At 41.6% G+C, this 26,536-nt stretch overlaps 2 protein-coding genes across 3 annotated transcripts in view; both read right to left on the bottom strand.

Annotated features, from left to right (window-relative positions):
* Nucleotides 1–1,430: 1,430 nt before the first annotated feature.
* On the bottom strand, nucleotides 1,431–22,280 carry wipi1 (WD repeat domain, phosphoinositide interacting 1). 2 transcript variants are annotated; one of them, XM_046041213.1, is made up of 13 exons: nucleotides 21,923–22,280; nucleotides 16,974–17,056; nucleotides 14,868–15,037; nucleotides 14,377–14,473; nucleotides 12,977–13,074; nucleotides 11,273–11,365; nucleotides 9,162–9,232; nucleotides 8,768–8,875; nucleotides 6,732–6,896; nucleotides 6,340–6,447; nucleotides 4,993–5,132; nucleotides 4,443–4,543; nucleotides 1,431–2,247 (listed from the first exon to the last, which is right to left on the bottom strand). In XM_046041213.1, the coding sequence occupies exons 1-13, from the start codon at nucleotides 22,009–22,011 to the stop codon at nucleotides 2,197–2,199; spliced, it is 1,374 nt and encodes a 457-aa protein (XP_045897169.1). In that variant the 5' UTR covers nucleotides 22,012–22,280; the 3' UTR covers nucleotides 1,431–2,196. The 2 variants fall into 2 exon arrangements, with proteins under 2 accessions (XP_045897169.1, XP_045897175.1); XM_046041219.1 differs by having other exon boundaries at nucleotides 14,868–15,034; nucleotides 21,923–22,279.
* A 949-nt stretch (nucleotides 22,281–23,229) lies between these two features.
* The window catches only part of zgc:86896 (uncharacterized protein LOC415190 homolog), a 7,828-nt gene continuing 4,521 nt past the window's right edge, over nucleotides 23,230–26,536 (bottom strand). The window contains exons 5-9 of the mRNA XM_046030521.1: nucleotides 25,913–26,119; nucleotides 25,489–25,564; nucleotides 24,975–25,165; nucleotides 24,058–24,148; nucleotides 23,230–23,401 (exon numbers count right to left, since the gene is read on the bottom strand). Coding sequence (XP_045886477.1) covers nucleotides 23,396–23,401; nucleotides 24,058–24,148; nucleotides 24,975–25,165; nucleotides 25,489–25,564; nucleotides 25,913–26,119 — 571 coding nt within the window. The 3' untranslated portion in view covers nucleotides 23,230–23,395. The remainder of the gene's footprint in view (nucleotides 23,402–24,057; nucleotides 24,149–24,974; nucleotides 25,166–25,488; nucleotides 25,565–25,912; nucleotides 26,120–26,536) is intronic.

Genomic DNA, 26,536 nt, shown 5'->3' with positions numbered 1-26,536 from the left:
CTGGTGAATGGGGGAGATGCTTATCCATTAAGAATTTTGAATATTAAACAAGCATTATGAAATTTAATACCATTTTCAGAGAAATGGAGACCATATCTAGGGAGTACATTACAGTCATGGTATCTTTTAGGTTTATTATCCAGGACCTTGAGAGCTTGTTATACACAGACTATACCGGCTTCGTTATTGTATCAGCGGTAAGAGACATATGTGAGATCACAGCATGGAAATAAATCTTAGCAGCTTGAGGTGTCAGGTATTTCCAAAGAAATCTAAAAGTGTTGGTTTAAAAATGTTTTTGGAACAACTTGCTTAACTTGTTTTTTGAAGCAGAGTCTTAGATGACACTGAGGCATTTCAAACTGGAAACCACCTGTCGCTTCTCACTTCATGTATAAACTGAATTTTGTTCTGAGCAATGAATGTCACTTGCTTGTTCTGTGAGTAACGTTAAGTTGTTGGGTTTTTTTACATTAAGATGCAAGCAAGAATCTGCAATCCACTGTGTGACGACCTCCATCATCTGTGTAAGTTTGAGAGCTGCTTCTTCGCAGTTTTCTTCACGTATCATCCTGGACGTCAGCTCCAGTAAAGAGGAGCAGACCTCGAATAGAGAAGGGGTGACACTTGATCCTCACACACTGCTTTCTGTTTTGGATGTAAGATTTGAATCAGCATAAAGTGGCAGAAGAAAAATGTAATTTTGCCATTTTGGTAATGTTGTGTTTAACTGTCAATGTATTTTCTTAAACTTAGAAACAGTGCACATACAGCTTCCCCCTTATCAAGTTTAGCTTTAATATTTTCAACTAGATAACAGTTGACTTTTGTAGTCGAGTGAGTGACTGAAGCCAAAATACATGGGATGTAAAATGACTGATCAGCTGTGCTGCTACATATTTTTCTGCTACCTTTAACAAAACAGGAAGAATACTTCCATGTCTTTTATTATTCCAGGTTGTATCAAAGCAATAGGTTTAATTATAGCATATTTCCAGGCTGCAGGATATACAGAAAATTAATAAAGATGGTAAAAAGCAGCTCCCCTCCGATTCTACTGATGGAAAGGTGGTGTTGGATACTGCTCAACAATCTGACAAGCTCTTTGTTTGGAGCATACTGAGTACAATATTGTTTTGGGGCTAAATGTAATTGAAGCTGTAGTAATTAATCACAGTCTAGAATGGTCAGAATATTGAATAGATCACTATATACTGACAGCTAAACGCTTATGCAAGATTTTTTACCACCTGTGAATATCTCTGAGTGGCTGTAAATGTTGTGAAATGTCGAGCTGTAACTGACCTCCCATATATTACCATAGACACCCACAGCCACATCAATCATTAAAATCATCTTCATAAAATCTATAAGCTTTTTTATCGACTGAGACATCAAATACATAAAATAAAACAAAACAAGACAAATTCTTTGCTTTGCATAGGTCCATTCTTACTCCACTATGTGTTTATTTCTTTGTTTTTGTCACTTGTTTTGGTCTTGTGCAATTAGCAGAATAATTTGCTCTTTTACAAATGATAATAGGCACAAATAACAGTACATACACACCTTCTGAAATATATCCAGGACGCATACACAGACACATTTCATACATGTTAACGCAGTAAAATACAATACAGAATAAACATTAAAACAATTCAGTTCTTTATCATAGATGTAAACTAAGGTATTATTAATGAGAAAAATAAAATGTTGCTACAATAATGCAACTTAATGTCAAGTAATAAAGCTAATGAAAACTGTGGTTATATTTCTGCTCCAGCATGCATGTCATACTTTCATAAAACACTCCTTAAAGATAAACTCCCTGATTTTTTTTAAGTAGCCAACAGCATCTACAAGTTCAGAAATGTCCCTCAGTTCAGTTGATGTTTCGAAACTCAACAGTAAGCTGGAAGGATTTTCAGAGGTACTACTGGTGCTGTGACCAAATCAGAAGAGTACCTTTAACACAACCATTACGTAACATGAGGACCAGATTATGGTTCTCTCTGAAATGACTACATGACATCTACTTCTTGGTCAGTGTTTTGTTTCCCACGTCAACTTGAATGTTAATCAGTGTTATTTTCTCTCTGACTGAAAAAATAACTTGGCACCCTGAAAAACTTTTTTTTTTGCTGCTCATCTCACTTTTCAGCACCTGTCTGTTTGTCCATCTGTCCTTCTACCCACTCACGAGCGCCTCGCCTGGCCACCTCCAGTCCCGTCGCGGCACCAATTAATCTACCAAAACACATGAACAGACCTGTTAGTTTTGTCCACAGGATTTACCAAATGCAGCTCTCGTCCTCTCTCTCTGGTACACAGTTAAAGGGGAAATTCCGGTACAAAAGCAAAACAATCAAAACCTTTCAGGGCATTTTTTTTGTAATACGCGTTTACCTCGGCTGACATGCTGATTATTATGTGTGAATCAATAACAAATATATGTTTTGTTTTATTGCAGATGAATAGGAAACTAGGTTAGTTGCCCCAGAAACCCGATGTAGCTATAATAGCTAATCAATGGGCTAATTACTGTGTTTACCTTAGTTAGGACTCAGATGTGGTATTGAAAAAGGACTTGTGTAAAATTACAATACATTTGGAAGGCTTTAGAAGGCACATACATTGCCCAATGCACATCTTTTTGCCAGATTCTTTATTTCCTGAATCTCTAGAAGGAGGTGGCGTGAGAGTAGGTTGAAAAACCGGAATTTTCTGGGGCAGGCATGTAATCTAGTATGTCCACTACTCACATAGTAAGGTAGTTACGTGGTGTGGAGCCATAGAGCCTGAGCAGGCCTGTTCTTTTCTGCTCAAACAAAAGGTCCTGCAGATGGCAAACTATCAAAAGCCACATTACTGGAAATGCTACACAGTGTTCCGATTAAGCCCTTTCCAAACATGCGATACGTAACATTGCTGGCTTCATGTGTCTGTTAAAGTGATGGCTTTTGTCATTTAGACAGAAGGGACTACCTTAATGTCCTCTATGGCTTAATACAGACATGACCATTATGGAAAGATCCACAATGCTTGTGCAATATTTGCCACCTGGTGCATGAGAGGGAACGGCGTCGCTGTCGGAGAACAGATGTGACAGAATTACACAGAGGTAGAAGAGTGCTTTCTATTCTCTTGTAGCGTGTCAATTAGGGAAATTAAACTGATTGGCCTGTTGCAGCTTTATGACGATGGTGAGGACGTCCTCTCAGGGATTCACTGTTTGATCATTTATGAGAATTTCACTTCCTCCTTTCAGAATGACAACATGTTAAGTTTGGACATTTGCTATTTGCTCAAATGCTGTATGTAAATCGTTTTGGTGTATACTGATGAATGAAAATCTGAAATATAGGGAGAGAGACTGCTGCTCTGATTACTTCTGTGGGCGTGCAATAATAACCTTTCTCTGCACTGCATGGGGAAAAAGCTTTATGGACTGATCTAACAAGAATCTTAAGGTGCTTATTCAGACATGAGACCTACATATTAAATTGCCATCAGATTAATGTAAAGAAGTGCATGTCTGAAAGGGGCTTTAGTGATTGATTATGCAGAAACAGATAATGGTGAAAAATAGAAAGTCAGTGATTACTCTGAGCATAAGGTTGTCACCTATTTTTTTTGTTCCTTTTTTTTCTACCCATTTGGAATGACGAGTTTCACAAGCACCATGGCCACCAAGCATTTTGTTCATCCTATTTAAATCAGTGACATAGTCACTACGTAATCAGAAGACCTAAGTATTATGCAATCCAGTTCAGCAGCAGCACAAACTGCAGCCTCCAAAATGACCACACAGTTAAATCAACACCTCGTGGGTGACTGGCTCAGGGGGTAGCGCGGATCGCCCACTAATTGGAAAGTCGGTGGTTCAATCCCCGGCTCCTCCAGGCTGCATGTGGAGCTGTCCTTGGGCAAGATACTGAACCTCAAATTGCTCCTGAAGGCTGTGCCATCAGTGTTTGAATGATAAGTTCCTTTCTGTTGTGCAGTTGGCACCTTGCATGGCAGCCTCTACCATCAGTGGGTGAATGTGACATGTAGTGTAAAGCGCTTTGAGTGGTCAGAAAACTGGAAAGGTGCTTTAGAAATAAGCTTCAAGAAGGCTTGCAGGACTGCATTAATTTTAGCTAGGTGGGCCTAATAAACTGAACACTAAGTTAACAATTTATTACTAATGTGGATTATGTTCATACAACTTTGTCCAAAGACTCTGCTCTCATTTGCAGAGCATCTTGCTAGTATTTGACAGTCAAACCAATGTGTTGTCAATATTAAGGAAAGTGGGACGGCCATCTTTTCAGAGAGTAAGTTAGCTTGCAATCTGAGTTTTTCTATTTGCACGAATACTCTCGAATGCCATGCCTTTAAGTTACACCTGTTGTAGGGGAGCTAGCTATAGCTGACACTTAGCGCTTCTGGATGCTCACAGGAGGAAACTCGTTCTCGTCGTCTAGACACACGGGTCCAGCAGCGAACTCGTGTTCTGGAATGACTTCGCCTTTCTTTGCTCCGCCGTCTTCAGAGTAGCCTGGGTAGAAACAGGGGGCAGACAATTCTTTAGAGCACCCTGATACTCTATACTTAACGGCGGACCTAATGTTCTCCTTGTTTGAATGTTTAATAAGTTCCCATTAGATTAGAAGTATGTGCCAAACTAACGTCAAAAGACAAAAGTATTTCTACATGTTCAGATGGAAGTTCACACCTCCACACATCTCCACCTGGACAACTGCTCCAAATAGTGTCCATATATGAAGACCTGTATTGACTGCTAAGAATCTCCCTGCTTCTGTCTCCAAAAAGTATGTTGTCCACCACAAACATTGCAGTCCTCCTTAGTTCAAGCCATTACAGTCATAAGCTGAATAAAAAGGCCTGTGGTAGTTAACCATTCTGTTTAGATAGGGAAGCGATTTCAGCAATACAGTCAAACCCTTCCTGTTACGCACAGATGGAGAAATGTCTGCGACTACTAACCTGTGAGGGTTGCAGTGATGGGACCAGAGGCTGGTAAGGCAGCGGTTGCAGCGTAGGACGGACAAGCCTGTGCTGGCCCTGTGACCTCTGACCCTTCTGACTCTGCTTCTTCACACTGGTCATCATCAACACCAAAAAGCCTAAGAGAGGAAGAGTAAGAAGGAAGGAAGCATGAACATCGGAGTGAAAGCTGTAAATCAACTTAAAATTTGACTTGTTTCTCCTGAGTTCTCTGGAAAGTTCTGGTATTTCATAACCTGGGTCTCATTCTCATAATTGTGGCCATCCTCACTATGGGTCATGCTAACTTCTTGAACATCCTTTAAAGACAACAATGTAAACAAACCTTCTCTCATTTGCAGCTACCCACATGCTTAAATGGACACTGACCCACCGCAGAGATAGGGACTCCAACAGAAGTAGATCCCTATGCGTTAGCTACAGTAGCTAATCCAGGAGGCTAAGCTGTGCTTACCTTCAGTTGGACAGAGAGACAAGTGTTTAAAATGATTTATGTAAAACTGAAGTTTTTTAGAAAAGTGGCTCATGCTGACTTAATTATTACCACCATTTTTAATTAGCATGACTCAGTCAAACAAACACAAAATTATCAGAATGAGAACCAGAGTAAAATACTGGAATCTTCCTGTAAATCCCCCGTGTGGAGGATTTGAAAATGTCTGAATTTGTCAACTTCAAGTCGCAGAATCCAAAAAAGCTAAATTTGTTTTATCTCTGTTGTATTATGAATTATTTTTATGCAGGAAATAAAGCAACTTTCAGACAAAAGAAAAAAGCTCGTCTCAGCCTTAACGTAGAAACATTTCTAAATTTAGCTTTTGTGGTGGTTCGCACATTACTAGTTCCTTTTGATTTTAAATTCATATCCTATAGTTATATATTCACTTAAAGGACATTAAAAGCAATAAATGTTTTCTCTTTTGTTACTCGGCTGTAAGGTTGGTCTCTATGAAAACTCCCTCTCTGAAATATTCTTCAGTAGTTACAGGAGAATCTAATGAGATAACATTGCCAAAGATGATTTAAACATTCAAAAAAATTATCCAGCTCATTCCTTGTAAATTTTACTTCTGTAAAGTATACAACTTTTGGTAAAACTGTTAAAATTAAGGATTTATTAATAATGAATTCTTGATTGAATATAAGTCTGCTTTTCTTATTTTAAGTAAAAAACCAAGGCGTACTTCAGCCAAGAAATCTGACTAACTGTATGGACTAAAAACTCTGCTCTCAGGGTGAGTAGAGCGCAGGGCTTTCTTCCCCCTCTTTCATTTAGTCTAATGTTTAACATCAACCCCACCCCTTTAAAATCAGTTGTAGCCTCACCTGTGTTTGTGAGCCAACATGCACTCGCCTCCATCCAGAGGATCAACATTGTAGATAAATAGCTGGCCGTCAGCTGTGGCCACCAGCAGCCGTGGGAGCTTCTGGATTCTGAAACACCAGATTGAGTATCCATTTCAGTTGGTTTGGAACGTCCGACCCAGAGTGTACATGATCTAACCCAACAGTGAGAGGAATGTGGGAGGGGGGTTCATTTATACTTTTGTCATCCTAAAGCTAGTTTGCCCCATTACTGTGAGTCTTTTGTGGGTTGAGTACTGGTTACAATCGCTTCTCTCTCAAAGTATAAAACACAACTGGTTCTGTCAAGAATACACTTAGAAGAACACACAAACACAGAATGACTGTAATGTAAAGACTACAGAGAAGCTCACATAGCCAGAGTGCAGATGTTCCTCTGACCGGACGTGAGGAGGTGAACGGTGGCGAAGGCCCGGTCCTGACTCATCATGCCGGATACCTGAGCAGGGAAATAGCTGCTGGCTGCTGAGAACATCTTCCCCACGTAGGCTGTCCAGGTGGCAGCCTCTTCCCCTCCACTACAGACAGGGTAACAAGCCTCCTTTAGAACAAGTTTATGCTCACAGAGATTTCGGCTTTCTTACAGTGCAAATGCTTTGCTTCTAGTTTTCCGATTTGCTTAGATTTTTTGTTCTAATAAAAGTTATAGAAAGTGGATCCTGGATACTAATAAATCACTGGGACTTTAATTTATGAAAGACACAGAAGGCTGCCATAGTATTTCTTTTATCACTTTTATTACTTCTCAGGTACTGCATGGCCCAGAAACAGCACAAGCTATTTGCTGTCTCACAGTACTGAACTACAATGACTGGAAACCTGGGACTAGCTGAAGCTAGTTAGCAGCAAGATGCCCCCCTTCTCCACAGACAACATTCACACACTTGGCAGTGCTTGACATTCAGATAACACTGATTAGAAGAGATTGTGGAGGTGAATAGACTGTGTGGGAATAATACCACCACTGCCATGGACTCCAAACACTGGACAAAAGAATGCTAACACATGGCTAACTAACGCTAACAAGACGTCTAAAAAACAGGACTGTCTGGCAATAGATCTGCTCACACTCCACACACAGATTGTGGGTGATTTTACTGTTAAAGATGTAAAAGGAATTAGCATTTAGAACCCCAAAACATGCTGCTTTCCCATGGATCTGGTCTGTGACAGAATGAATCCCACATATTCTAGCTGCACACCCAAATGTGAAAAACATCATTGTGCACATAGGGACCAATGACGACGTGAAACAACAATCAGAGATACTAAAACAAGCCTTTACCGATCTATTGAACACACTCTCTCTCTCTCTCTCTCTCTCTCACCCCAACCGGTCGAGGCAGATGGCCGCCCACCCTGAGCCATGGTTCTGCTCGAGGTTTCTGCCTCTTAAAAGGAAGTTTTTCCTTGCCTCTGTCGCCTAGTGCTTGCTCTTGGTGGGAACTGTTGGGCTTCTGTAAATATCATCACAGAGTACGGTCTAGACCTGCTCTTTTATGAAAAGCGCTGTGAGATAACTGTTGTTGTGATTTGGCGCTATATAAATAAAATTGAATTGAATTGAATTGAACTCCTTGAACACTGAGGTGTGTCAGCAGCTCTCTGCCAGCAGTCAGGAGACGAGTGGAGAGATTCAGCACATTGTTGGAAGTGAACACATGGCTTTCAACTTTGTGTACTCTTCATTCACTGCACTTTATTGACAGTAAATAAAATTAAAAATGTCAGAGCCACAGACATACAGTATATTAGGGTAAATGGTACGTATTTGCCTCAAAAGTCAGGACTAAAACTGTTTATGTCTAACTTATTTTACTTCCTGTGTCATATATGATCCCTCTGCTAAGGACAAGAGACACAAGGACTCATTAGAACCACAAGACATAACAAAACAGGCCATAAACCTTGTATGGGAGTCACCTCAACACCCACCTGAAAAGAGTTTAAAATATGAAGTATATCAGAGTCAAGGGATAGAGTCTCTGCCCACTACCAGCTACCACCCGTGAGCATTCACTTTCTTCTCCTCTCCGGACCCACCTGATAATAACGTGTGTTTTATTTCATATTGTTTTGAATGTCATTCTAATGCTTTGCTTTGCCTTTGTAAAGCACTTTGAATTGCCTTGGTGTCTGAAATGTGCTATACATAAAAAGCTGCCTTTCCTACAACTTAATTTAGACTTTGGTGAGTACATTGTTATCCAAACTGATGATGAACCAGTGTCCAGAGCTAGAATAAAATAAAAGCCAAGTTCAAGTTCAAATCATAGTTTTCCTTAAATATAGCATCCAATAGGGGAAAGGTCTACACTTTGATGCCATGTGGTTAAATTAGCTTGTTGTGTTTTGTGTGTGTTTTGTGTGTGTGTGTGTATGTGTGTACCTAGGTCCCAGTTGTTCCAGTTTAAAGATATGCACAGTCTCTGTGTTGCTGGATGCACAGAGAAACTGGCCATCAGGGCTGAAGGATAACGAGCTTATATTGACGTACCTGCAGACAGACACATTAACACACACACACATACACAAGGAATAAACCACAGTCTTCTCATCTCTCGAGGATCTCAGCAAACACAGATTATGTGCCATTTAATTACTATAAACTATCAGCGTGTAATAAAGTCTCCAGCCACAAGTGCGTGCATGCCTGCAATGCAGCGCTGCATGTTTAACTATATTGGAACACGTTATTTAGTAAGGTTTAGCTGTGTTCATACATTGGACAGTGTACTTCCTTGATAAAGTACAGATCTTATATAATGTGTTTGATTTCTGACCTCTTCATCCCCCGGCGGAACTCAAACAGACGCAGGCCCTCAGGAACAGAGAAGACTCGGATGACGGTGCCCTGTAAGACAGACAGCCAGTGAGGTGCTAGCTTCACAATGGTTTACAAGAGCTACATCATTTCTAGCAGATACTTCCTTAACATGCAAAAACTGAGATTTCTGTAAGGAACTTAGTGGTGTACAGCAACTGTTCTTCCCTCGTGATGATCTCCTGTGTTCTTGAGGTTACTATGCTCTTTTATCCAACAATAGAAAGGCATTGAAAGAAAGAAACAATGTACTGATGATTTTGCTATTATTAGGAGAGAGATTTTGAGATGTAAGATGTAAAGTCTGATAGACCAGACTAGAGGATAGGTCATGAGGCTATTTTAAGTAAAATAATGAATTCTCTTGGGAGCCAGAATGTAGACATGGTAACCTGCCAAAACCTGTTCACATTTAGGCTTAAGGCTGGGGTAGGTAACGTTGGAGAAACCAGTAAGAGACAGCTAGATTTAGTATCCAACAGAAAAGTTCCCAGCGCCTCTCTTAAAGCCTCCCTCCAAAGCCATTACCCCAAAACACATGTTCATGCGCAGTGAACGCAGGGGCAGAGTGCAGGCAGATAGCCCAGCCAATCATTTCATTCACACTAAATGGCCAGATTATTTCAGTCCTGAAAGCCACAGATACAAGATTTTTTGTCAGAGCATTTGATTTAGTTTTTACTGTCGGGATGTAAAAAGAATTTCAACGCATATAATTAAAGCCTATCCCAGCTTTAAAGATGGAGCGAGTGGAAAGCTCAGTGTTCAAAATGACAGGGTTCTTCTGGAACAATGTGTTCCAGAGGGACGTTCTACTTAAGTCTCCTTGAGTAGAATGGGAGCCAGAGACTTCAGCCATCAAGCTCCTCTCCTGTGGAACCAGGTCCCAGTTTGTGTTCAGGAGGCAGATACCATCTCCACATTTAAGCCTACATCTACACTACTAAATTTTCAGTTCAAAACACAGAGTTTTTGCTATGTTTGCACAAACGTCCACACTAAAACGTCAAATCCAAAGACCAAAAACAGAGAGGTTTGAAAACGCTGCTGACCCGGTTCTTGTTTTAAAACTCCAGGGAGGTGTATTAGTGCGGAGGGGCGAAAACAGGACATTAAAAACACACAGACACTCACATTTGGCTTCCAGATTGGGTCTTATCAGCCATGCAAAACAAAAACACAATGCTACAGACAGTGTTTGTGTTTTGGTATTTTTATTAATATATTTTGTTCTGTGTAAATAACACTTGTACTATGCATGTTGCCGTATTTACTTTGTACTCCCGTGTTACTTTCAGTAACAGTTCCACTACTGTGTCGATCCATGCAAAAAAAATCTCTGGTGTGGATCTTCGTCTGTAGTAGTACTTTCTTCTTTTGATAAATCTTCTGCAACTGCGGAGTAGACAATTGGCTTCATATTTACACCGGAACATGTATGCCCAGTGTACGTGAATGGTCACTAGATTTTCTGTTTAATATAGACAAAGATAAATTCTGATCCGCAGCTAAAACGCTGGTTTAGACAGAGATTGTTTTTGTTTTAAAACTCAGTTTTTAAACAAAAAAGTAGTAGTGCTGATGTAGTCTAAGACTAGGCTTAAGACTTTCCTCTTTGATAAAGCTTATAGTTAGGGCTGGCTCAGGTGAGTCCTGAACCATCCCTTAGTTATGCTGCTATAGGCCTAGACTGCCGGGAGACTTCCCATGATGCACTGAGCTCCTCTCTCCTCCTCTCCCTCTCCATCTGTATGCATTCGTATCCCATTAATGCATGTTACTAACTCCACTTCTTCCCTTTCCTGTAGTCTTGTGATTTCTCAGCCCTCTCCTCTCTCCTTCTGACACTTTCTGCAGGTGTTTCTGGCTCCGGAACTGTGGGGTCTGGATCTCTGGTTGCGGGCTTCCTGCAGCCCCCATGTTCCCATCTCGTTGCATGAACATCCATAAAAAGACCAAAGTGTTTGATGGCCAGGCTGCCAACCTAGGACTAACTCTTGCCTCATGTTTGGAGCTAAATATACAGCAAGCCTATCTTAGAAGGTCTGAGACTTCAAAGGCCTTTCTTACCCTCTCTGACGCACTGGCAAGTTTGGTGGCTGAGGCGTTGAAGGTGAGAGCTGCCAGTGGACTGTCGTGAGCCGGGATCATTGTCAATGTGTTCTGAAACCACCATGAGGATGACATAGGAGACAGAAAGAAAGTTTTATTCCACATTGACATAATGTTTATATCACCAAGACTAGCTGCATTTCCATCTATTTGCAGTTATTTATTGTACCGAAGAGGATATGGACCCCATGTGTATGTATTTGAGTCAGAATTCTGACCTTTAAGTCAGAAAATAAATTTTTTTTAATATGTGGCCCTAAACCTCTTCCACAAATCCAGAAATTATACATTTCCCAATATTGCAATGGTTTACACGTTTTTGAAAGCATCTTGTTGATGAAATAATGACGAGATATAATACTAGTAGAAGCCATTTGCCAAATAAATAATATTCCAGTCTTGGCCAGAATACCTGCTGTCCCAAACCCTGTTGCTCTGCTGTATGAAGCAACACAGAGCGGAGGGAGGTGTTTTCTGTCTGGCTGAGTTCACATGAACAGCCAGCATGTGGCAGAGATTAGCTGACGTGTTTCCAGTTAAGAAGAAACCTGAGGTAGTCTGACTCTGAGCAAAGGAAGTTAGATCAACCAAGCTGGCAGTGGAGGAACAATACGAGCCGCTTGCTCTGAGGAAAGCTAGACTTAAAACTTGTGTGTACAAGTAGATAAGCACAACTGATTACTTAAAAGTGCTCTCACTCCAGGGTGAAGAAAGGTTTCGCAACCAACGCACAGTGTCACAGCTACGTACTGACATGTTATCACATTTTTCAGACCTTGTATGATATGTGGGGCCAAAGTCCCTTCCTACCTGAGCCACAGCTTAGAGATAGCCTCCCTGGTGTGTGTTCTATAGTGCCCCCACATCCCAAATGTTCTTCCCAGCACACTGATACAGTATACTCTATATTTTTGGACACCCTGGAACCTCGGCTTCAGTTCTCGGACATTGTCCATAATGGCACCATTCCTAAGATCAAAAGGCCCCAGGTCCCAGGAAAAATATCTTGAAGTCTAAGATGTTATACAAACAGACACCAGGGGCTGTGCCATCAGAGCGAACAGTGTCAGACAAACAAGTATCAGAACACTGAGAGAGGAGAAGATGAACACAAAGTGCTTCAGAGAAAACAGTATGACTACTGGCCCCTGAGCCAACTTGTGTTCTGGCAATAACTTAAGTGTCAGGTGTGTGACCTGAGATTTGTGCAAGTTAAAGGAAAAATAAGAACCACTTGTGACAAGTCTTGAAAGATTTTTGACCCACTGTAAAGGATAGATCTAGTTTATTACGTCTTATCTTTTCCCAATAACAGCATACTTGATAAATAAGAAAGTGAGGTGGTTACTAGTCGTCACAAATATGTTTTTGTCTACAATAGAAACAATATTTAAAATTATACGCAACTATATGTAAAACTAAAATGTATGTAAACATAAATTTAAATTAAACTATATGTAAACTTAATGTAAAACTGATGGTGAGACATGTTTCTATGTTTTAGACTCCACTGTTCATTCCAAGCCTACAGACACTGAATGAAATCTGATAAACAATGTAGGTGCCATAAACCTGACTTAAATCCCTGAGGATGACAGATTAGCCTTATATACAGTCTATGGTTGTAGCATGATAGATGTTCTGTGATGACATGTTTCTTACCAAATTGTTGGCATCGTACACTATGATCTCCCCAATAGTGGCACTGCCAGGGTACGCCAGGTAGGAGTTGGAATGGCTGATAGAAAGAGCGCAGAGACCTGCAAGGGGAGCGAAAGGAGAAAGAATAATTGACCTGAATAGAAGTTCATGGCAAACATGGGTACTGACAACCAGGGAACAAACCCATCAGTATATTAAACCACTCCAATAGTCTAAACAAGCAAAACATGAATAAACTGTATGTGTATAGCCTTGGACAAAGTTTTTAAATCAGCAATAACACTGATTTTTGCCACTTGGTGGCAGTAGAACAAACAGTGGCAGTGTGAACACAACACCGGCATCTTAGCTTGTTAGCAAACAGTTGCCTGTTTCCACGTCCAGCAGAACAACATTAGCATTTGTTTGGAGTGGTGTGTCTACTTAGACAATGTTATGTCAATTTTCTCTCCCTTTTAACTCTGTTTCGGAGTCCACCAAATCGTGAGGGACTATGTTCACCAGCTAGTCTCTAACTGTGTCTGTCTGCTGTTTGGTGCTGAGCAGGCCGTGTACTATGGGTTTATCATAGTTGTTTTCAATAAAAACAGCTACATGATCAGTTGTTGGATAAAAATATTTAGCTGCTAAACTGGCTACAGCAGCAATATGCCAACTGCAGTGGCATAGGCTATATGCAAGAATCAGTATATGCCGGTTGGAATTGGTATGACAGTAGAACATGACTGACAGAACGTTTAGTAGAATAGCTGCAAGAGAATCAAACTGGAACTAAAAACTAAACTGGAAGAGTGAAATATCATGACACTGCTATATACGCCTACTGCTGTGCATCAACGTCCCCCTTGATTCTTAAGAAGACTCTCCTGGTTAAATAAAGGCTATAAAGTGAGCTACTTTTCCATCTTGGGGTGCTGAGCAATTTATCAAACTGTTCATTAGGTTGAGTAACAACTAATGAAGCCGCAGGTGAAACAAAATTCAACTTATCTATACGAAGTTTGCAATAAATATGTACATAAAGGATAATTCCAGTTTAATTTTTGTAGTTTCTCTTAGTTATTATTATATTGTTTGTGTTATTTGGTATGAACACTTACCTATCTACATGATCCAATAACATGTCATACAAACTAGTTTGTTTGAAGGCCTTCACCAGGGGGTTTGTTGACAATCTATGTGATCATCTGACTGCTTGTGTTTCTTGTCCTGACAGAATTATGTTAATATGTTGCTGTGTTCCCAGATCTCAGGAAATAACTTTGTGAGTACAGTGTTATTATCACTAATAGGACGTATGGCCAAATCTATGGCAATAAATCCCTTTAAAACCCCACTACCATAGCACCACAGAAAGTGTATGTGAGAACCACATCCGCTGTCTTGTATTAACGTCTTACCTGTTGGGTTGGATGGAGTGTTGAGCAGAGTCTTGAGCAGCTTCATGTCTTTGATGTTGTGGATATAAATGGACTCTTCAAGACACACCACGAGCCTCTGCAAGACACAGCAGACCTCAGGTCATCGCACGCTCAGTGAATCCCATTCATTATAGGAACATATGTCACAACGACCTCTCAACTGTTCTCACTCAATTGCACAAAAGGGAACTCAAAGCTGCAGTCTCAGACATAGCTCACAGTGACATGCAACAATATTCTTCTGTGCTCGAGTCATTCGGAGAAGTTATTCTCAATTCAAATGAATATATACAGCACCAATTCATAATAAGTTACCTCATTGTACCTTTCATATAGAGCAATTCTAGACCGTACTCTTTGTAATAGCTAGCCCCCCCCCCCCAACCTACTCTATAATGATAGCCATATAGCACACCGGCCCCCTTCATTGTAATCTCGGAGGGTTGGGGATGAATTGGGGTAGCTCTCACCTGTCTGTTGAGCTTGACAGCCAGGATGTTGTTGGGGTAGCTGTAGTTGCAGATCTCCGTCCCCTTCTTGAAGTGGTAGATGTTCATGCGCTGCGGCATGGAGGTGCTCACCACGACTACCAGACTGCTGGAGAACAGACGCTCCACGATGTAGATATCTGGAGCCTCTGCTGGGAGAGAACATGGAGCAGGCAGACAGGCAGTCATAGGGACACTGCTTTAATGGTGACTTCTCCAAAGTATCACTCACACCCAAGAGGAAGACATTAAATTACCACAAACCTTCCCTCTCTTGAACTTGAATTTCTATTCGCTGAGAAGAAACACATACACTGTTTAACAGTATACTTCATTCTTCAAACACATAACATGACCAGGATTTGTAGAATTTTAGGATTTTACAACAGAGGCAGGCAGCCTGCAGGAGACTACAAGCTGGACTTCATCTGTCATGGATAATGACAGACAGAAAAACAAAGAAGACGTGCAATATGATGAAGAGAACTTAATGTTTGGCTATCTGCCCAGCCAGCCTGGACTGTTGCTAGTTTGCTTTTATAACCATCAGATTCACAGAGGATGGCATCTCCACTGCCCTCCACTCAGCCCTCGCACACCTTGAGAAAATCAACACCTACATCAGAATGCTGTTTGTGGATTTCAGCTTAGCATTCAACACAATCTCCCCATGAAGCTGATCAGCAAACTCAGGACTCTGGGTTTAAATACAACACTCTGCAACTGTATATTGGATTTCCTCATCAACAATTTTGTGGTGCACAGAGACCAACCTACTGCTCAACGTCAGCAGAAACAAGGAGCTGATCGTTGACTTCGGAAAAAAGGAGATAAAGACACAGACTCCTGTCTATATCAGTGGAGCTGAGGTGGAGCAGGCGAACAGTTTCAGGTTCCTGGGAATCAGCATCACAGAGAACCTGACATGGTCGTCTCACATCTCCACGCTGGTGAAGAAAGCTCAGAAACGACTGTAAATTCCCACGCAAAGTTCTTGTCACACTCACGGCACAGTCTTCAAGAGCAATTTGGGGTTCAGTATCTTGCCCAAGGACACTTTGACATGACTGGAGGAGCAGGGGATCGAACCACCGACCTGATTAGTGGGCGACCCGCTTAACCTCCTGAGCTACAGGCGCTGTAAGAGCCCAAAGGATACTAAAGGACAGTGCCCACAGCCTGTTCACCCTGCTGCAGCGTGACAACAGCAGCTTCTTCCCCTGAGGCTGTGAGACATCATCCTCAGCACTGCACCATGTGAGAGCATTTCTGTGACTTTCATTTTATATGATGTTTGTTTTTGTGAGTAGCATAAAGGGAACTACAGCTTAATCTTGTTATGCAACCCTGTGTCGTAAAATAATAACTAAATCTACCTTGGACCTTTTACCTTGTGTATTTTACTGACTGTTGTATGACTGCTATGTAGAAAATGATTTTGAATAATTCTAAAGCTTGCTGCTATAGAACACTTTTGAGAATCGCACACTTGTTTGACTTGTTTTTGGTTTTCTTTTGACTCAAAAATTTACCTGTTGACTCATTACACCACTCTGACGTCAACAAAAAAGTGACTGAGAGTGGTATTATTATGGAAATAATGTATTTCCTCTGTATTACAAGTTAACTACTGTTGCACAGTAAAAGACTGGGTTGAAAGGAAACAAATTAACCTTAATATAAACTCAACCAGAGTATGAATAATAGACAGATTATGCACTGTGGGTAAATGTAACCAGTGTTTGGCTGTCTTTCTCAAACTCAATGTTCCTTTTAGAGAACCCTGAGGATGTGACGTGGCCTGACATGTGAGCTCATCCACTGCAAACAGGTCAGTCTGGGACAGAGGACCTAATAAAACAGCGAATGCAGAAACTCAATGATCCACCAGGGACACATGGATGATTCTGGTGGCTGTCATCATTTAATGGCTAAACTGACAAATGGGACAGATTACAAGATAAGATAAGTGAATTGTCAGCGCCGTCTTTGAATGGACTGTGTTATAATTAGCCAGTTTGACTGGCTAACTGGATGGATATTTAACTGACACTGATACAAAGTGCAGAGTCAGAGCTCTGTACTGACCACTCTCGTGAATACAGTCCAGTTTTTCCACCATGGTCAGAGAAAACAGCTTGTAGCCGGTCTTTGTTCCCAAAGCCAGTGACCTGCAACACACATACAAACACATATTGAGCATCAGCACAACAGGAAAGCATCTGCAAAGCTCCAGGTACTCTCAGTATGTCAACGGCAGATATTCTTAGCAGGAAATTAATGAATGTACTGTATGTCCTGTATGTAATTCTGTTGTGCCTTCCCTGGTTCTTCCTATAGGGAGCCCCCTAGTGGTGAAATGTGTCATGTACAAAAAGTGCTCTGTTGTCAGTTGTAATTGATCAGCCCTCACAACAAATAAAAGTGGTTTGACAAAAAATATTAACTTGTTCAACTTAAAAAAAACATTCTGGAGCTTTCAACCAGTTGGTTCAGTTCTTATCTGGTGGTATCTGGTGTTGGTCATGTGATAACATGTAATAGATCTGCTGTGAGGAAGACCGTGGGAATGTGGATGAAATCTGCTACTACTAGTACAATTAGGAGGTAGATCTTAGATTAGGTTAAAGGGGCAGTGCACCGGTTTTATACATGAGGATCAGTTTACTCATCTCAAAGAGCCTGTCTGAGAAAACAGTTGTATAATGTCTTCTATGGCTAAATGCATTGCACTGCATTTAGAAATGAAAGATCCAGTGTTTTTGGACCTTAACCCTTACTGCTGAACAGATTTTTACCACTCCTTTTTTGAACTGTCTCTTGTGTGTCCCCCAAGTTTATGTTTTTTTTTTTTTCCAACTTAATGTTTCCAAAAGCAAAAATTAACTTGTAAATGCTCTGTATAGCACCTTTCCCACCACATCTACATTCATTCACTGAGCTCAAACAGAAACTAACATACACTGGCGGAACAGCCGCCAGGGGCAATTCAGGGTTCAGTATCTTGCCCAAGGACACTTTGACATGCAGCCTGGAGGAACCGGGGATTGAACCGCCAACCTTCAGATTAATGGGCAACCTGCTCTACCTCCTGAGCCACAGTCGCCCCCAACTTTCACGCTCAAATAAAAGTGTTTTGGAGCAGATGAAGTTACATTACAATTGCTGTAATGGGACTGAGTAGAGCAGTTAGTAAAACATCAGAAATTAGAAACAAACATGTTCCCAAACATTCTGCTGTTTCCTTTTCCTGTCAGGTGCCCGTTACTGTCTTTATTACTGGGTGTGGTGTTTTTTCATCTGTCCTTAATTAATATAAATAAATCTCTTGTCCCTTGACTACAACCTGTCCATTGTGCAGTTGCTCATGTAAATGAAAAGTATGAAAAGTAAAAGTCGACCTGAACTGCATTACCTAAAGAAGCACTGAAGTTAAAGCCAGAAAAGCTGCATGCTAAATTTGAATACTCTCAAAAGGTGAAAGTTGAAATAAATACGCTAAATACGTGCCACAGTACAGGCTTGAAAAACCTCCAGAAATCCCATACCACTCTCAATTGGCCTTTAGCAGTTTGGCAACAATCACAGGGGCTGGCACATTGGCCCACAAAGTATACCAGCCAGGTCGTTTCCCAAAATCATCACCACATCGTCAAGTGGCAAGGCAGGGTGCATCCCGACAGGCAGCAATGATTCTACAATAAATGAGTATTTAGTACCCGTGTCACCCAACAGCTTAAATCAGAACACGCTTCGCACTCCCATCCGTAGACAAGTGTTCAAAATCACAATCAGTCCATCGGTCCACACACACCAGCTTAGCTGAAGTGTGTGATGTCACATGCTGCTTAACTTTTGACTTTAACAGTGGACACAGGTCCTTCCAATGACCCTCCCCACAGCGGTTTACACACTCTGGCTAATTCAGCTGCTTTAAGCCTAGTGGAAGGGCTTGTGCTCATTTACATAAGATGCAGTGGGATAAGGGATCTCGACATCAGCCACATGTTCAAAGAGAGTGAAATAGTCGAAATACCTAAATATGTGAAAACAATTAGGATAATTCACTTATATATGGGCTACAGCTCAGAAGTGGAAAGGGCACTTGGCAAGTGGTGTCTATCTATAATTCTCCTCATTAACACTGAGTACAGATGTGGTGTGTAGCATACACTTTATAGCCTATTCATGTATAGGATATTTAACCACGAAGATAACCTGCTCGGAGAAATTGCCACGACAGCATACCTCGGGTAAAACGTATCCACCTTTCACTTTGTACACAGCTGGACTAAATCACCTAAAATCAGTGTGTGTGCAAACAACCCATGCACCTACTGCTCCCTAAGACACAACAAACATTTGCAAAAGCATCTAATGGACAAGCCCCCGGCTCAAGTGGCCACTACAAAAGGGAAACACACCAAGGGTCACGGTTATGAAAGAGCTTCATCCAGAATTCATAGAACTGTAGTTACATACATAACTCTTGTTCTATTTCATTCTTCCTGACCACCAGAAGCAGTACTTAACACTGGATTACTACTACCAAAATCGCCACGAGGAATCCCACCTTACCTGGAACTCCCTAAGGGCTCCTGAAAGACAGCTGCCGCTACTACATGGGGGGCAGCGACATTGACCCTAAGTGGCGAGTTAGGACCACCAACGGGAGTCTGTGGTTGCTTTGCTGCAGTCTGTGCTACGTAACCGTATTAGTGGAAATGGCTGAAAAGCATATAGGAGGTGATCTGGCCACGGGTGTGCCAGGGCATCCTGTCCCAATGGACTCGTTACCTCCACCAGCGAAAACCCCAAGATGACACCATGGGTTATCACAGTGTCCACTAAATGGGAATAAGAAAAAAGCAGCAGTACAACAAAACTGATCTAGAAATGTAAGAACCACCACCAGTGGATAATATCTCCAGTGATCTTTGATTTACAAACATGGACACATTCAACATTTCATTCAGAAAAGGATCTTCAATTGGTGTTGAACACATGAGAAAAACAGAATAACATACCCTAGGTTTATTAATACTAACCCGTTGTCATGGCCCTCGGGACCACTCATTAAATGTTCATTTGAGATCTTGTCAAACAAGCTAACCAACTTTCTGTAAATTCCCCTCTCTTATCTGCTGCTATTTAGCCTTACACAGTATGTGTTGACTCACCTAACACTGCAGTCCAAACAGATTGTTTCACCTGTTCCATTTATTTTCTTAAAGGCCACCTTTGTCTTCATTCCCCTACATGATATCTATACATTCATGACCTGTCTCATCCTAAACCTGCAAAACTCCAAGGAAAATACAGCCCACTTCCACTGTCCTTGCAGAACTAAGTGATTGTGTAATATGCAGCTTTCTCTTCCCTGAAAAATCAGGAGTCTACATTCTTCTGCTGTCTAACAACTGTTGCTTCCACATGGGCTGGAGATGAATGTTAGGTGAGGACAAGTAAGCACATACACAGATAGACAGAATACATTACTGCTGAATACTGCTCTAATCTTTGTATTCCTCAGCACTTTAACAAAATGAGAAACGTATCAGAGGCAGTCCTGTGTGTGTTAATGTTAATGAGTGGAGCTTACTTAAACATGAAGCAACTTTCTGTACTTGCATGTCTATGTTATTGTTCAAAAAGGGGGATTGTGGCTTGAATGTCACTAGTTTAAATCCTAGTGAATCCTAAGACCAAGCATTTGGCAGTTGTTGCTCACTTTATAAAATTCTTTGCAATGTGAGTTACACCCTAGAGTTAGAGCAACTGTTTAGCAAACACTGCCCTTGAGCAGGGCACTCACAACACCCTACTGATCCAGTGGCGCTATTACAGACATCAATGAAGGAAACTGGTTGCACTGGGCAGCTCCCAGTAGGCCTGTGGGATACTCAAGCAACCCTAGCAGAAATCCATTAAAAAAAAAAAAGAATAATCCTGACCTAGCATGAACGTGGTTTGGGTCCAAGGACACGGTTTATGACACAGGCTTGTTCAAAACTTGTGCAGCAGCAGAGGCTGAGATGTCCTGACAGAGAATCTTGTAGGTCAAGTGCCAAAAGTGCTGGTTCCTACATTTTCCAAGATGCAACTCCATAACTTATTTTATGACCTTGCCTTGTAATAATCATAATCACCCATCAGCCCACAGATGTTCAGGCTGTCATGACATCATCAGGGTTATTTTCTACAACTTTGGAAAGCTTCTCCGGAGCCACAGAAGACTTACATTTACATGTTACTCACTTATCCAAAACGACTTGCACTTGCTACAAATGCAAGGGCGTCACTTTCTGTTGAAAAGTGGTGGGGACATAAAGGCTCAGATTAAGGGTGTTACGAGTTAGCTCACAAGATGTGCTGGAGCCAATCCCAGCTGACATTGGGCGAAAGGCGGGGTACACCTTGGACAGGGACAAAATCAGCTATTTAACAAAGTAGTGGGGACATGTCCCCAGCATAAATGACACCTATGTATATAGGTCATAGTGCCTGTGTCACAGTGGGGGATTGAACCCAGGTCCCTCACACCAAAGGGATGTGTCTTATCCACTGCACCATCACCAGCCCAAGACCTACATCTGAATGGTACTCCCCATGAGTAAACTGATTTTGACATAGAATTAGTGAATGCCAGTTTGATCTATGGCCCGCAGGGTGTAGCCTATCTGTGGAAAGAGTCTGACTCAGTTATTATTATAATTATTAGCCTCAGGGACCATGCACAAAACGCATTCATCTCAAAAAGAGAAGAGATGCTTTGCACCAGATTTAGCTGGTCTCTGGGCAGGTGAAACAACAAATAGGCTAGTTAGTTTGGTCACAATCGCATTTTCTTCTTCTGTTCAGGTTTAAGTGACTAAATGCTGTTTAGGTGCTTATTTTTTGGAATTGCTCTGTACTCTGTCATGTTTGAAATTTAATAAAGATCCTTTAAAAATCACAAAGCCGTTTGCATTTGTATAGTTTCAGGGACAAATCGGGCAGGATGAGTCTTTCGTTGACTCATTTGTCTGCGTGCTTACGTGGAGTCTTGGTTGAAAGAGGCGCAGCCAAACCGGAGCCCCGGTCCGTTCGATCCGCCCGGCCCGGCGGATTGCTCTCCGGTCTCCATCCCGATTCCCAGCGACCTCCTTCCCTCCCTCCGCCCTGGATTGGAGGCCTGGGATCGGCTGCACCTCTTCGTTCGATGTCGGCGGAAGACGGCTCCAATTTGGGAGAAATGTGGAGCGGGCGGTGTGTGAAGAGCTCCGGAGGCAGAGCCGGCGGGTTCTCCGCTAGAAATGAATTCAAATTCAGTAGCGGTGTGATTATTTTAGAGCTGGAATCTCCAACCCTGGAAGAAAACAAGGGGTAAAGAAGCAAAACAAGAACAGCTGACAGCGATACGTCACGTTTCCGCCTCTTACGATTGGCTGGTAGAGAAACCATGCTGTCGCTGGCTTCATTTTGATAGGTTAGCCGTGCAGTAGCGTGTTTTCATTGGTTGCTAGACCGGAGTGGGCTTTATTTGTGCCAGTCCATTCATGTGATGAAGTATGATCGTGTTGCAGTTAAAATTCATAAACGGAGCCTCCAGGCACGAGACAAAACTTTTTTTTTTTTGACTCTGTGTCGACTTGCAGTGTTGGATGGCTGCTTTGTCTGAGCATCAAAATAGACCGTGGGGGGAGCTGTTGGAGCAGTGTGATGGAACTACTCATTTTCAACTTCGGCTAATAGATGCAAAATACACCAGAAGATCCTAATGATCCCAGAAAATGTATTTCTTCATGTTATCCGCATGCGCATGCGTTATGGTCGCATATTGGCTTATAGGGACGGTAACTTTATGTCTGTCAAGGGATTGAACGCAGGCTACATTTTCACAATAGGCTACATATTTATAGTATACCAGTTTAATTTAACTAATATAATTAATTATCCCGTGTTGAGGAAGTCAAAGGGCCCCAAGAGTTGCTGTCTTCTATGGCAGGTATTGAATCCACAACCCCCCCTGGGCGTTTCCCCCACCTTTATTCTAACAAGATTCCGGAGGAGGGCAGTAGCGAGAAGTGTGGCCAGGAGGGATGACGTCATCGGGTTTATTTTCTAAGCTTTGGAAAATTCCTGCAGAGCCACAGAAGACATTGTAAACCTACAGCAGTTTCCATAGGCTCTGTAGGCCTCCCCATGACGGGGAATGATGATACTGATGTAAGTTCGGTGCAAGTTGAGTAGTGACACAAAAAATAGTAATAACCTACAGAAATACATCATATTCAGTAGACAAGTGAGCACAATTAATACACTGAATACAAGACACAAAAATGTGAAGAACAACTCTTTGCGCTGCATTGTAAATATCCTCTTTATTGAATTCTATTGACAAATATCACAAAGCACATCAGTGGTTCTATATTTATGCACAGGGGTTTATTGGTTAGATTCCACAAAAGAGTGGTTGATAGGATATGACGGTTGGTTCACCTTGTGACACCTCAAGGACCTGCGGTGTCTCAGTGCTGCACAGTAAGAGTACAAACATGTTAGAATTGATCCTGCACCATGCTGTTTGAAGGCAGATAGAAGTAGATGCTGTTGCAGCTGATAGCTGAAACTGGGTGCAGACATTTAGTACTTTAATCAGTGTTTGCTTCAGAATGTTATCAGCATGAAAAGGCCTCTTCAATGACATTATTCATAAAACACATTTCACAACCATCACTCAAAAACCAAGTGTGAGAATTGTGTGTATGTACATTTTGACTCAACTACTTTTTCAGTGAGTGTGTGATTATGTTACACTGCACTTAAATCCCCACATTTCCTCCAATTGGGAAATCAGATAAATCTCTGTTCACCTTTAATAATGTATGATGACTGACTTGTGGTTGTAATCTCACAGAAGGTTAAATGTCAAAACGCATTTTCCATCACTGAGCGTGAACACTTTATTCTTGACACTGGACTGAACAGTTGTTATTAACAGTAGTATTACTGGTGCGAAGTTGGTGCAGTGTATCCTTCTTTTATACAGTAAATAACCTCCATTAAAAATACTATGAAGGGTAAGCTTTAAGATGATAAATTAAAACACAACTGAGTAATTATCCTTAATGTCAAGTTACTAAATCACAGCTTCTCCTTTGTATTGAAGACAAGAGTTTGACACAGGTACCTTAAAATCCCAGATCACCATGGCTCCATCCAGACCCACACTGCTGTACTTCTCCACTTTGGCTTTCCCCCCAGATACAACACACAGCTGCCTGCAACACAACACAAGCACATGAGGCTTACAAAAGCTGAACTGGTTTTATACTGTTGTTAATAAAAATAAACAGCCATAAGCAGCCATAGGTAGTCCAATGCAGAACTGTTGATTGTCGAGTAAGATAAGATAGCTTGGAACGTTTGTCGTAGTGCTGCTTGTCAGAGGATGGCTGTCCAGACACAAACAGATGTTCACATGTTGCAACAGAGACAAAGAATTTAAATCTGGCCACTAAAAGAATCATAGTTTTGTGCTAGAGTGTGTACATACAGGCTGCGGATAGATGTTAGACAGAAGTGAAGCACTCAGACATTGTGACAGTAGCTTTTAACAGTGATTTCTGGAGACGACCAGAGCTCATCCAGAGTTTCACACGTACAGCTTAACATGAACAACAACAAAAAAAGTAATCGGTCAGAGAACACATACCTCCTGCAAGGCCACACAATCCTAAAAAGCAGTAGTTTAAATAACAGAAACTCTTAAAAATATTTAATTGACATGTGGGTCCCGACTTGCATCAAACACTTAAATATAGAGACAGACAATCATGCTGACTGGCTGATGATTTTTGGAGAATTCCCACATCAGCTTCGGAATTTTAAGGATGAACTGTGCCTGAACCAGACGCTTTGCAGTTCATACTGGTGCCTTAACCTCTATGTCAACAGGGTGCCCCAACCTTTCCACCAAATTTTATTTCAAATCTGTCGACACACACTTCAAATATTCTGCTGAAAGCAGCTGTTTCCTCTTTTAAAGTAGCATTAGAACCTCTAGCAAGGAGGTTCACATGCTATTTTAAAGGGAGGGGCCCTTACGTGATGCTGTTCTGGTGGAGGGTGTCCTGTTCGTTGATGTCCTCCTCTGTGGCCTTCTTGTCCAGATTACGGAAGTGTTGCATGGCTGACATGCTGCCCTTAGAGGTCTGCTTGGGGATGTCCAGCTTCTTCACAAACTCCAGAGTGCCTGGACCCTTATATGTGAACTGGTAGGGGCAGCAGTCATGACCCTAACAGAAAAGAGATTGAGGATAAATGTACAAAGAACCATATCAATATCAATCAAAACATTCATTAAGTTAAGCTGTGTCTTTAAAGCTGCATTTCTCAAGCCCAAATAAGAGCAAGAGGTCCAAGGAGTCCTTCAGGGTTCAGTATTCACATTGTAAATAGTAATTTGATCCATTGGTAAATAAAATGTTTTATTTTTAGATTTAAATTACTTGAATACTTAAATAAATACAGTGATCAATCATCTTCTTAAGAAACTAACTATGCTTGGACTCGCTGATTACACACACACACACACACACACACAGCAGATGGTAGTTACCGCAGCAACAATCTCAGTGGGGCTGACATAGAGCACACTCAGCAGTGGCAGATGGTCGGTGGTCAGCTGGGTTACCCTGGATGGACAGAGGTCAGAAAGCTGGTGGTGATATAATGTCCATTGACACATGTAATATCAAATTAAGTACAGTAAATTAACACATATGGAACAAGAGTGTTAGCCTGTGAAAACTGGGAAAAGTTCAGGAACTGGAGCCACGAAGTGCTGCTGGCCTGGTGCGTTTCCCAAATAAGCTAATTCATGTTAGAAATGGAAATTACTGGCAGATATCTAGCATTCAATCCATTTGTAACAGACACTTTGTTGAAATGAAGTAAAAGATACATAATCTGCGTTTCAGCTGAATATTTATACTGATCACACTGATCACTGACTGAATACGTGGCTTTAAAGCAGTACTCACTCCTTCCCCTGGGCGGCGTCAACCACAGTGATGCTGCTGTTGTGGGCCACCCAGGCCAGCTGGTCTCCGCTGTGGGAGAAGGAGACGCTGTGCACCCAGCCTCCACAGTCTTTGTGTTCTAGCAGCACCTCCCCAAAAGGCATTTTGGCACCCCAGGCAGTTGGTCCGGGCTTGTCCTCTATGTCCTTGATGTAGGCTGAGAAAACCCTAGGAAGCACAGCATTGAGATCTGTTAGTCAGCTTTGGGACCCAACGTTGGGTTGCTTTATGTACTGATATTTTTTGATCTATTTGAAAAATACTGTCTTTAAATATATCACAATTTTTAAATAATAATTTTAGAGCTCCCTTTTGTGCTATAGTCTGACTCTTATTGTTATTATATTCAATTCAATTCAATTTTATTTATATAGCGCCAAATCACAACAACAGTTATCTCACAGCGCTTTTCATAAAAGAGCAGGTCTAGACCGTACTCTGTGATGATATTTACAGAAGCCCAACAGTTCCCACCAAGAGCAAGCACTAGGCGACAGAGGCAAGGAAAAACTTCCTTTTAAGAGGCAGAAACCTCGAGCAGAACCATGGCTCAGGGTGGGCGGCCATCTGCCTCGACCGGTTGGG

This window comes from Micropterus dolomieu, linkage group LG02 (genome assembly GCF_021292245.1).
Source record: "Micropterus dolomieu isolate WLL.071019.BEF.003 ecotype Adirondacks linkage group LG02, ASM2129224v1, whole genome shotgun sequence".
NCBI lineage: Eukaryota > Metazoa > Chordata > Actinopteri > Centrarchiformes > Centrarchidae > Micropterus > Micropterus dolomieu.
Note: the sequence above shows the minus strand (reverse complement) of the source record. Positions and strands in the feature narration are given on the sequence as shown.